The 13,229-nt window shown below is 33.7% G+C and overlaps 1 protein-coding gene and 1 long non-coding RNA gene across 16 annotated transcripts in view; one reads left to right on the forward strand and one right to left on the reverse strand.

Moving 5' to 3' along the window:
- Window positions 1-632: 632 nt before the first annotated feature.
- Window positions 633-5,052, reverse strand: LOC126765791 (uncharacterized). The gene is made up of 3 exons (XR_007668584.1): window positions 4,652-5,052; window positions 934-957; window positions 633-870 (listed from the first exon to the last, which is right to left on the reverse strand). It is a non-coding gene; the product is annotated as an uncharacterized LOC126765791 (long non-coding RNA).
- The window catches only part of LOC126765677 (potassium voltage-gated channel protein Shal), a 129,042-nt gene continuing 119,692 nt past the window's right edge, over window positions 3,880-13,229 (forward strand). For 7 of the 15 annotated variants that reach the window (XR_007668517.1, XR_007668518.1, XR_007668516.1 and 4 more), the window contains exons 1-2: window positions 3,889-4,077; window positions 5,121-6,868. Coding sequence is in view for 11 of the 15 variants with exons in the window: in XM_050483375.1 (XP_050339332.1) it covers window positions 5,754-6,868 (1,115 nt within the window). In the remaining 4 variants the exon portion in view is untranslated. Of the gene's footprint in view, window positions 4,078-4,432; window positions 4,554-5,120; window positions 6,869-13,229 lie in introns of those variants that run through there. The other 8 variants (XM_050483377.1, XM_050483378.1, XM_050483385.1 and 5 more) reach the window with 8 other exon arrangements.

The following is a 13,229-nucleotide window of genomic DNA, read 5'->3' on the forward strand; positions in this document are numbered from 1 at the left end:
TTAATATAAAAAACATTAAAAAAATGTTCTCTAATCTTTGGTAAAACCCAGTTTTTCATCTTTTTGGCTATTACCCTAGTACTTCCAAAATTTGCAATTTTCAGATGCAAAAAGCGCGTAAGCCTGAAATAATTGTTAACAATTGGAATCATTTCAAATACCAGTAATTAAAAGGACAGCATGAAGTCTTAACGACATCCATTTTAATAATCAAGAAGGGACCGCTTGATATTTTTAAGGAGGGTTAACACAATATTTTATGAACTTCTACATAAATTCCATTCCCATTATATGCTAAAGCTTATACAAACCGTTTGCATACTTTGGAGTCTAATTACAAAAAGTGCAGCTAGCTAAACGCACATCGCTAAATTCAAGTGAGCAGAAACACACTGCAATATGTCTCCCAAAACCAAATGGCCAGGTGAGCCTTCTGCGCGCAAACCACGCTAGCTGACCAAGCATCTTTGGTCACGTGGCCAGCTCAGCATAGGTTAGATTATAAACCTTAAAGTTAAGTGTAGTCAGTTTTGTAATAAAGCTCAACAGAAGCACATAGTGCTGCTTATAAAAACGCATTGTTTTATTTTTTATGTTATATATAATAATATTATATATTTGGGGTACTCGCAACGTGTCATAAAGCATCGTAAAACCACAAAATCATAAATTTTTATAGTTTAAAAAATTTGCTGGTTGATTGCATACTAAAATACGTTTACGCAAATACAACTCTGAACGCTATGTTTTCGGATCGTTCTAACTTATAATTTGGTGACTATGTGAAACCCCTAATTATTTCACAAAACTCGCCAAACACATTGTTCTCCTGCTTTTGCTGCTGTAGATGACGTATGTAATTGAAGATTTCTAAAGTGAAAGATATAGGAATTAATTAAATTTATTTACAAATAATTTCAAAATGTTCCTAACCTTTTTCGCCTTAGATATTATATGCTGAAATGGAATTAAATTATTAATTTGAAATATATTTATAAAATACAACTTTTAGCATATTTCTAAGTTTTGGGCGACTCTTTTCCCATCGCGTAAGGTTAAAAAGCAAGAAACCTGCTCGTGCGTTGGTGTTAATGGTGAAAATATATGTGATGTATTGAAACTTAATCAAGAAGTGGTTAGAGCTGGTGGCAGGGGGATATATTATAGGTAATTCATTCTCTAACCCATGTAAATAGAAGAGGTAACTCATAGCTAACATATTGTAATATTTGTTACATCTAACAGACTGTAAAAATATAAGAGTATTCTCTTGCTCTTGCCAACCTGCAGTACTGGTACAGAAATTTCATATATTGGTGCAGCAACATGACAACAAACACATGAAAAGTATTTGCAGTAGCTGTGAAATATGTCAGACCAAAATAATATATATATATATATATAAGTAAATATAATTGCAATCTTGTTTTAGCTGTTATTTTACATAAAGACATATTACGCCGTTGAATTGTTGAAGAAGGAAAGTTTTAAATAGATTTTATAATTTCTATTTAAATTCTAAAGAACTTTTACAGTCTTCCATAAGAATGAATGCGCCCCAGGGAAGAGGAAAAACCAGCAGCCAAACAAGAAGTGGAAGAAGAGTGAGATGCACTCTATAATAGAGTTTTAAATGGAAAGGGCGGAATTCGAGGTAAGCTTATACGTTTTTTTATTTTTGATCTAATTCGGTTTTCTATCTTTTCAGGCTCCAACTGCGCAATTGTTTTATAAACGATTTTTACAAAAATCGCAGTTGGATGTCTCATGGGATCTGGTGCGGTGGAAGGTCCGACATTTGAAGGTGCAGTACCGTAAAGCCAACATGTGGCTCGCATCAACAGTTGCAGGACTACAAGATGAAGCTGACGGCAGAACCCTCGAAAGTTAGTATAACATTGATACTTTAAATTTATTGCAAATAAAACATTTTTTTCTAATTTCAGCAAAAATTGCTAAAATGTGTCCCTAATACGACCAGCTGAGGGAAATATTTAGAAAGCGGTTGCCGGCCATGCAACTGTTACTGGTTGAAAGTAACCTTCCTTGGCCTCAATTATGTCTAGTAAGTCCTGCGCCAGAATTCGAAGTAGAATTCTTGGAAGAGGAATGTGTACCTGCTGTACAAAAGGTTAAAATCTTTGATTTTTTAAAGATTAAAAAAGTGAAAGAAGCAATTACCATCAGCTTCTTCAATTATGAAATCAACAAGTTTTTGTTTACAGAAGTGTGTGGAATTTTTAAAAAATAAATTCGTTAATTTTTCGCAATTTGTTTTGTTTTTTTATTTATTCATTCACAATACTCGTTAAAATAGTCACTCACAATAAATTTACCGAATCAGCTGTCCTTATATCACTAGAATCTACAATGGGTGCTCTCGTGCTCTTGCATATTTCGGTATAGGATTTTTGTTTTGCATTTTGTGTCACCTTGCAAGAGCAAGAGAATCCCCTATAATATTCTGCAAAAAATATATACTATACCTTCAATAGTAGGTCATACATGAAAGTGGTAGCATAGAAAGAGAAAAGAGACGCCAACATAATAGGGGGATTTTCTTGCTTTTGCAAAACCCTTGCACGGTGAACGAATTGCAGAAATTTCCTGTTGGTGCAACGGCACAACAACAAACACACCCAGAAAATTATTTGCAATGGCTGTAAAATATGTCAGACCAAAACCCATGTTTATTTTCGTGCAATGGCACGTAAAAATATAATTGCAACCCTGTTTTAGCTGGCATTTTATATAAAGACTTCTTTCGCCGTTAAATTGTTGAGGAAGGTAAGTTTTGAATAGATTTTATAATTTCTAGTTAAATTATAGAGATTTGTTACAGTTTTTTGTTAAGAATGAATGCAAAAGGTGCGCTAATTCACAATAGTCATTCTCATCATATTTGTGTTATCGTGCAATCTTGCAAGAGCAAGAGAATCCGCCTAATGATAATTGAATAGAACGTGAAAATATAGAATTTCAAAGGGACAGTGGACTACTTTTTTCCCACTCACTGGACAAAAGTAATAAATACTTTGAATTATACTCAAGTGAAGAAAAGCAACCTGCTAACATGTTTGCAGGGAAAATTCTCCCTTATCATTGCATAAATTATATGCTAAAAATATTGGTACAATCGAGATACGCAATGATAAAAACTCCTGCAACTCAAATGAATTGCATTAAAAGAAAGTGGGTTTCTTCAATATTGTTAATATTAATGGAAATCGAACAACACAGTAGTTATTATTGGAAAGGCACTGTGCTACACATCATTTCCATATCCTTATATTGACATGTTATCTAAGTCCTGAAACTACTGAACGGATTTTAATAAAATCACACGTTTAGATCCTGCTTGAAAGATAGGATACTTTATATCTCAATTATATTGAAAATAAAACAATATTATATTATATATTTCTGAACATATGTATGTATGTTTACAAAATTCAAAAAATACATAATACTCAGTAAAATTCATTATTTTTTCATTGACAAATATTTGTTTCAATAATTTTCAAAATAAAACTTAAATACAGTCCCTTGGATTCTTATATCGGTAATAATGTTTTCGCATTGAATCGCACATAATATTTTTAGTATATTGAATAGTTTATTATATTTTTTATAAACTATATCAATGCCACTAAAAATCCTTTTTATTAAGAGCAGAATATGTATAGATGAAAGGAATATTTGTTTGATAACATCGGACAGTAATTTAACCCGGCCCTTGGCTAAAATAAATTGCATATCTACATGAATTAGAATACACAATTATGTATATTTACGTTGTACTTTATATTTATATAGGCTTTTTACTGTGTTGCGCATGTACACTTATAATTGTATATATGTCTGTATGATGGAATGAATATAATGGGGAAACCATTCTTTATTACAATAAATGGAGCAATCATTTAGTATATGAAACAGTAATGGTGCTACGTAGTATACATTATTTATTCAATTTAATTGAGTAATTTAAAAGAAAAATAATAACATTTCTGTAATAGAAACTTTTGCTTATCAAATGTGTCTGTGTAGAAGAGTTTGTAGCAACGAGAGTGAAAGGTAATTACTGTGAAAACTCGTTTAAGTAGTCCTAATACTATTTGAAGTGTTATTAACTTCAGGCTGGTCTACATGTACAAAAATTACTGGGCAGAATTTTAATAAAAGGACTTTAGTCCTTTTGTGTGTATATTAATATTATATTATATGTGCTTTAAAAACAACATCTCGAAAATATTAAGATAATGATTTTTCCATCTGAAGGTCATAAAAAATAATTTTATAAACGGCTGTACAATAAATATACTAAATACTGATCTATATGTATACAACAACAGTAAATCTACGCAGAGCAGTAGGGGTTTTAGCTGATATAGTATAACGTTAGAATCGTTATATTACCATAGATATTATGAAACGACTGAAAAATCACATTATCTGTGTTGCTTCACGTGCAACATTGATAAATAATTTTGGATACCTTCACAGTATACACGGAACTGTATTGTGTATCTGAACGTAACCCCATTGTGCATGTATGAATGTTTTCTAAATGTGAATAATGTAATAAATTAAACTTATATTTATTGTTTTGTCTTAATAAACAAATCTTAGATAACTTCACAACACACACCCAACTGTAGTGTAAAAGAAATTCCAAAAAATGTGGACGTAATCGGCGTTTGAATAGTGTTGCAAATAATCCTTACAAAAAATATAATTGAATTAACATTTGTTATAATTTTTTTATTTTTATTTTGTAAATTCAAATACCGGATTATTTTTTTTTATTTTTAAGCCAAAACACTGATTGAAAAGAAAATTTAATAAGAAGTATATATTAGGAATTAAAATAATAATAATTTGATTTAGGGTTAACAATTTTTCGCGTTAGCGTATTTTGTGTTCTACCATTTTGAAGTAGACTCGCAAATGGCAATCATCTTCAATATGCTAAAGCACTGAATCGCAAACTTATACATTTGGGATTGAAAATTAAATTTTAAACTTTGTGTATAATTATTGAATTATAAAATTCGTATAAATATATACTACAAATCTTAATACTACAATGAATTATATATATATTTTGTTTTTTGCAGGTTTACCAATCATGTCCAAACTGTTTATGAAGGTTTTTCTGCGGCTGAAGCAAATTTGTAGTTTTTTAATAAATTACATCGCATACTGTTGACACAAATTCCAAGTACATTTGAAAAATTCGGTGTAAAATCCCTATGCACCCTGCAAAGTTTGTTCAATAAGAAGAAAAAGCAAAAAGGAAACAATCGGTTAAGTGAAAATAAATTGTTGAAAGAGCCACTGCTTTATAGTATTTACTTTTATTTACGTACTTCTTCCGCTGAAAGTCACATAGACTGTGTTCTTTCAGTGACAGTGTACTTTAATCAATTATCAATTTATGAAATTAAAGTGCAATATTATATTGCAAAAATTACTTTATTATCTTAAATTTTAGATGATGATCGATAAGTTTAATATCTTAATGAAGATCGGACATTACGAAACTCTATGAATATTAAAAGCATTCAAATGGCGTAATTATGAGTCATCATTAATTGCATAACTCCTACAAAAAACAATAAAATAGTTTTTTCTTGCGCTACTCATTATAGCAATTAATTTTCAGATAAAATCGCATAAGGTTTAAATTTCTTCAATTTTATATTACAATAATCGGAATAGGTGCAGTGTAAAACATTCCACCACATAGTATGGCCTCGGTCGCCGCTTGGCTGCCATTTGCACGGGCGGCGGCCATCGGTTGGGTTCCAATTGCTACACACCCATTACCGCCTCCACCCATACCAAAAGACCGTCGCAAAACTGACGATGAAAAGCTTTTAATTAATGTTTCTGGACGTCGTTTTGAAACGTGGCGAAATACGCTTGAAAAGTATCCGGATACGTTACTGGGATCTAATGAACGTGAGTTCTTTTACGACGAGGATTGTAAAGAATATTTCTTTGATAGAGATCCAGATATTTTTCGTCATATACTCAACTATTATCGCACGGGAAAACTTCATTATCCTAAACATGAATGCCTCACAAGTTACGATGAAGAATTGGCATTCTTTGGTATTATGCCTGATGTAATTGGGGATTGTTGTTATGAAGATTACCGTGATCGAAAGCGGGAGAATGCCGAACGATTGATGGATGACAAATTGTCAGAAAACGGTGATCAGAATTTGCAACAGTTAACAAATATACGTCAAAAAATGTGGCGCGCATTTGAAAATCCGCACACTTCAACAGCGGCTTTGGTTTTTTACTATGTAACTGGATTTTTTATCGCAGTCTCTGTAATGGCCAATGTTGTAGAGACAGTTCCATGTGGTCATAGACCCGGACGAGCCGGTACTCTGCCGTGTGGTGAACGTTATAAAATCGTATTTTTCTGCCTCGACACCGCCTGCGTCATGATATTTACCGCAGAATATTTGTTACGTCTATTTGCTGCACCCGACCGCTGCAAATTTGTGCGCAGCGTAATGAGTATTATTGATGTTGTTGCTATACTGCCATATTATATTGGATTGGGCATTACTGATAACGATGACGTGAGTGGAGCCTTTGTGACATTACGTGTCTTCCGTGTTTTTCGAATTTTCAAATTCTCACGGCATTCACAAGGCCTACGGATACTTGGCTACACATTAAAGTCATGTGCTTCAGAATTGGGATTTCTGGTATTCTCACTGGCAATGGCGATTATCATATTTGCAACGGTTATGTTTTATGCTGAAAAGAACGTCAACGGGACGAATTTCACATCTATTCCGGCTGCTTTCTGGTACACTATAGTAACAATGACAACACTGGGGTAAGTAAGCATTAATCTTCATAGTATTTTATGCATCTAAAAGTTTGCATTAATTAGCTAAAGTGTATTCCAAACTTCAAACGGAATACTTCCACAACAGGAAATTAGTGGTACCATATATATTTAGTACTGTTGTAATCCAATTGTCAGTTTCTTTGCATTTAATACATATACATATTTCCTTATCAGCTCAGTTAGGAAAAAATGATAATATAAATGCAAAATCATCAGCGTTGTCCTGCTGCACATAACATTGCGCCCTCCAGACATCTTTTGATGTTTCTTTATAATTTTGATCGTGGTTATCCACTTCCTTTAGTAGTGCTTCTACAATTTTTTTCTGCGCTTTATTCTAGTTATATGGCTGAACTATCTTAGACATGCGTCATTACCTTTTTTTCTCCCAAGTTGTTTCTTGGGATCTGTTTTTTGAAGATTTGCTTTTGTCCTTTTAGAGTAGCGTAGCTGATCGATCTGTTTTGTATCGGGACAGTTTACATTGCTTATTTAGAAGATTTTATTTGAACAGTTTCAGTAGAGAAGCGTATGCAAGGTGCTTTCCAAAGTAAACAGGAATTTTTGAAACCAGCGCCCCCTGTTGGCGCCATCTATATGTCGACTGGTGTGTTAGAATCTGTTGTCTTTATCGATTTTCCAGTGAAACTTTCATGACATTTCATTTATTGGAAGTTGAAGTTAAGTGTCAGTATGTTTGTGTTATCGGTACGAAAATGAGCTTCGAAAAAAGAGCCAACATTAAATTTTGTTTTAAAATTTGTAAAACTTTTATCGAAACGTTTCAATTTATGAAACAAGTTTATGGCGATGGTTGGCTATCCCGTAGCCAAGTGCACAAGTGGTTTCAACGTTTTCAAATTAGTCGTGAGGACATAAATGACGACCAACATGTGGGCCAATTAAAATCCGTGATCACCGTAAATTCCATCGAAATTGTGCGTGAATTCATCAAAAGTCAGCCGAAATCATCATTGAAATTCATAGAAATGGAATTGAACATCTCCAAAACATTGATTAATCGTATTTTGATCGAACATTTGGGCTTACGAAAGGTGTGTGCACAGTATGTTCCGCACAAATTGACTGATGACCAAAAATTGCTCACATTGATAGACGCTTGTGACCGATTATATGACCAAAAATCACATTTTAACCATTAACCACTCCCTGTATGACTTTTTCCTTTTCAGAAAAATGCATTCGCCCATGAAACGAAAGTGTTATGCAGACGTAGAGGCCATATAAAAGGCTTGCACCGGCACACTGGCGGCCATACCGGCCAACGCGCTAAAACAGTCCTTCGACATGCTTTTGGACCGTGCAAAAAGCTGTATTGAAGCATAAGAAGACTATTTTGAATAAAATAAATTGATTTTGCTAAAAAAATCATTTGTTCTGTTTTCTTTTTTTTTTTTAAGTCCTGTTTCCTTTGGAACGCACCTTGTACCTATTGGCAGTTTGTTTTCTATTTTCGATATGGCGGCATTCGGCCACGCTTTAAAAAAATAACCCTGGTCGAGCAAATACCCAGGGTGATAGAAGTACTTTCGCGGAGTACTCCTTTTGCGTTGGCGGCCTTCGGCCGCGCTCTAAAAAAATAAACCTGGTAGAGCGAATACCCGGGGTGGCAAACGTACTTTCGCGTAGTACTCCTTTAAAAAAAAATAATCCTGATGGAGCCAATACCCGGGGCAACCTAAGTATTTTATTAGTTTATTACGTAATATTATTATATAATATTATCTAGTTGTTTTTTAAATTTAAGTAAGAAACAAGTAAGGAAGGGCTAAGTTCGGGTGTCACCGAACATTTTATACTCTCGCATGATAAAGTGATAATCGAGATTTCATTATACGTCATTTACATATTTTTCAAATACCGTATTTTTGTAAAGTTTTATTCCGCTATCATCATTGGTTCCTAATGTACTATATATTATACAGAGAAGGCATCAGATGGAATTCAAAATAGCGTTATATTGGAAGAAGGCGTGGTTGTGAACCGATTTCACCCATATTTCGTACATGTCATCAGGGTGTTAAGAAAATATTACATACCGAATTTTATTGAAATCGGTTAAGTAGTTCCTGAGATATGGTTTTTGGTCCATAAGTGCGCGAGGCCACGCCCATTTTCAATTTTTAAAAAAAACCTGGGTGCAGCTTCCTTTTGCAATTTCTTCCGTAAAATTTAGTGTTTCTGACGTTTTTTGTTAGTCCGTTAACGCACTTTTAGTGATTTTCAACATAACCTTTGTATGGGAGGTGGGCGTAGTTATTATCCGATTTCTTCCATTTTTGAACTGTATATGGAAGTGCCTGAAGAAAACGACTCTGTAGAGTTTGGTTGACATAGCTATAGCAGTTTCTGAGATATGTACAAAAAAACTTAGTAGGGGGCGGGGCCACGCCCACTTTTCCAAAAAAAACTACGTCCAAATATGCCCCTCCCTAATGCGATCCCTTGTGCCAAATTTCACTTTAATATCTTTATTTATGGCTTAGTTATGACATTTTATAGGTTTTCGTTTTCCGCCATTTTGTGGGCGTGGCAGTTGGCCGATTTTGCCCATCTTCGAACTTAACCTTCTTATGGAGCCAAGGAATACGTGTACCAAGTTTCATCATGATATCTCAATTTTTACTCAAGTTACAGCTTGCACGGACGGACGGACAGACGGACGGACGGACAGACAGACATCCGGATTTCGACTCTACTCGTCACCCTGATCACTTTGGTATATATAACCCTATATCTGACTCTTTTAGTTTTAGGACTTACAAACAACCGTTATGTGAACAAAACTATAATACTCTCCTAAGCAACATTGTTGCGAGAGTATAAAAATCCATATGCATGGAAAGATTGTTTATACTCATTTTAATTTAAAACATAATTTATAGACGCATTATTAGAACTAAGATTGCTAAATAAGGAAAGAGGAATTATATCGAAATAGAGAAATTCAGCGAATTGCTCATATTTGCTTATTATCATATGACAATGCTCCATTTCCTCATAATTGTTAGCACATAAATGATGCTCACTACGACTGTAAAAAGTAATTTTCAAAATAAAGATTTCTTAGGTAAAAAACCTGCAAAACGGGAAAATGTGGATGTATTTAATAGTTTATAGTTTAATTTATTTGAAGTAAAAAATGTGCGAAAAGTGTATTTAATGTGGTGCAAAAGCTTGTTGAAATGTTCGAATTTTGGGAATTTTTGAGCTTTGAAGTCGAATATCTCGTAAGCTAAGAGCAGAGAATGTCTATCATGGAGAAGGTTCACGGCGCGAAGAACGTAAAAATATTTTTCGCTAACTCGGTCGAGAGTTCACGAGTGTTTCACCACTGCCAGCTCGGCGGGAGAAATTTTAACATTTTCGCTTGAACAGAGCTGAGCGTGGAATAAAAATTATGCTCAAAACTATATATTGCTGTTACAGACGTATGTTCCCTCTTTTGCTTATATTTTTATACGTTTATATGCAAACATGTGTATTCGTATGAATTCTTTTTGTGCATATTAATGAATACATGTGCAATTGAATACATTTAGATTACTTTTTCAAAGCAATATTCTTAGTTAATGTGGAAATAAAGCCTATTTTTTAAATAATTTTTTGTATTTGATATATTCATACTTATGTGTACACTTCATTTGTACATACATATTTACATATATAACAAACTATCATAATATAGTAAAAAAAATTATATATATTATAATAGTGATAAATGTAAATAAATCGTATATTTTGTAATTCAAAACTTATATTCACATGTATCATGACCATATGTATGTGTTTATGTTCGCTTTCGCGAATTCAAATCATATTATCACTTATCAATAATAACATGTGCGCGCTGCTCATATGTACATACATACATACATAAATATGTGCGTATGACATTGGCACAAATAACGCATAAACAAACCTACATACTTGTATACCTATGCGTACACATGCAAATATGTCACCCCCAAAAACTACAAAACATTGCTTTACCAAAACAACAATCGTTTGAAATAGCATCATACATACTTATATGCGTACACATGTAAACATGTGCGTATGACATTCCCACACAAATAATGCATACACAACATACATATGTACTTATATGCGTTCACTTGTAAATGTGTCACCCGCAAAAATTACAAATATTGTTCTACAAAAACAACAAATGTCTTAAATAGCAACAGCGGCGTCCCAAGTCAATATGGCAGCCAAATGTAGCAAATCTTACAGCAAGAACAATTTCATTCATGAACGCAAGCGCACTTTCAACAAGCAAACCCGCTTCAATCATAAAAGCGACCACCTTCACATCGCCCCGAACAAGCCTTTGCCCACAAGCGTCTTTTCGCGACGACGGCAAAAGCTAAAAATCATAAATTGAACAATTTCTGACATTTGTATGAGAAGGAAAAAGCGACAACCCCGCAAATATAAGTATTCAAATATATTATAATAAAATTGACAACATTTATTTGTCGATTTTCAAGTCAAGAAATGTGTCAAAGAAAATATTCAATATTCCTCTGATTTATGTGTACAGTGGATCCCGGTGAAGTAGTACTCCGCTTAAATGAAAATCATCCCTCTTAACTGCCTATATCTTGCTGCATCTCACGGTTGGTTTTTTGAAATACATAGAAATTATTGTTTTAAGTACAACTCGTTAAGTATCCGCACTCGCTTATGTGCCATATTATATTTTTATTTTTAACAAACCACAAAAATCTGTATCTTTGATTGTGGCATATAACCGGGATTGACCGTATTTGTCAAGGAATGTAAAAAAATATTTTTACGCGGTTTGCAAAAATCTATGCAAGCTCATACAGAAACATACATATTTACGTTGGTTTGTTGGAGAAGCTGTTACAGCGGCAAGGGAAGCGGTGACAATCGGCGCTCGTTCGCTTATTTTTTCGGCACAGCTCGGATTTTCTACCAACAACACAATGTTGTGATGCTTTGTTGTCGCGTATGTCCGTTGACAAAACGTGAGCTTCGGCACTTGGTTGTCCGTGTCAACGTAGATTTCGCATGAAGCATTGAGTGTACAATGTACATATTTACATACATATGTTGCATGTAGACAAATTTACAAACATTATGCGTGTGGTCTGTCATATTTGTTTACATGCACGCATACATACATTATATAAGATGTACATATGAGCACATGTGCGACCGCTTGATCTTTTAAGAACTTTTAATGAAAATGTGTAAACTAATCACCATAAATCTATTTATATTAATTATTTGGTTAATAATACATACCTTACTCTATTATATATTTTTAATGATTTTATGGAATCATCATGAAATACATTGGCAAATTTTAACATACCTATGCACATACTTACATATGTACTAAGTATATGCTTTGATACCAAATACTTATATACGGATCCCATATAAATTTATATGCCGAGTCGGTTGCGCATAGAAAATAAACGAATCTGTAGGAGTAAATTTGTTTACATTGGAATTAGCATTATTTTTCTCACTTAACACTGAAAATGCTCAATTCTGCTATTTTTGTGGGGAAACACGCTTATAATTGGTCTGTGGTGAGACTCCTCCATCTCTGCCGAGGACCCCTTCGAAAAGTTACGATATCTGAAACGTGAACCTTCTCTATGATAAACGTTCTCTGCTAAGAGTTTGCGGTACCTATAACCCTATATATAAGGAGGACTTCCTCTTTGCAACGGTACTTTCAGGTCGCGGCGCCAAAGAAATTGGAATTGTGCCCATTTGTGAATAATTACTTGAAACTGTTGATATACGCACACAGAAGTTTTAAAATTTTTAAAAAATACATAGACATTAGGGCAGGTCGATTTTTTTTATAGAATCACGTATGCGGGAAATGATCAATGGATAAGTCTGATAAATTTTGCCCAAGATACCATGGGTCTAAAACCGGTTTCGAGTCAGCGATTGTTTAAGTGAAGTTTAATATTTCGCAAATATAAAAATATCTTCGTCAGTTTTTGAGATATCCAAATGAAATAGGTGGGGTGCGTTTTGACATTATATTGATTATTTGTCGGAATCGGTCTTAGTCTTATATGAATATAAAACTGAAAAGCTACTTCGTTATGTGCCCGCATAACGTCCGAATCACAACACGGAAAGAAGTGAAACTTTGCATAGGTATTCCTATATTTCTGTACAGTCGATTTTGCACTTTTCCTTCTTCGCTGGGCTTTATTTATAAAAATGTTTTTGTCAGTTGTTAATAATCTGCCATTTACTTACTGTTTTGTTTTAACTTTTATGTATGTAGATGTGTCTTTCAATATGGCATTTGTAAAAAATC

The sequence above is a fragment of the Bactrocera neohumeralis genome, unplaced genomic scaffold, assembly GCF_024586455.1.
Source record: "Bactrocera neohumeralis isolate Rockhampton unplaced genomic scaffold, APGP_CSIRO_Bneo_wtdbg2-racon-allhic-juicebox.fasta_v2 cluster11, whole genome shotgun sequence".
NCBI classification, from domain to species: domain Eukaryota; kingdom Metazoa; phylum Arthropoda; class Insecta; order Diptera; family Tephritidae; genus Bactrocera; species Bactrocera neohumeralis.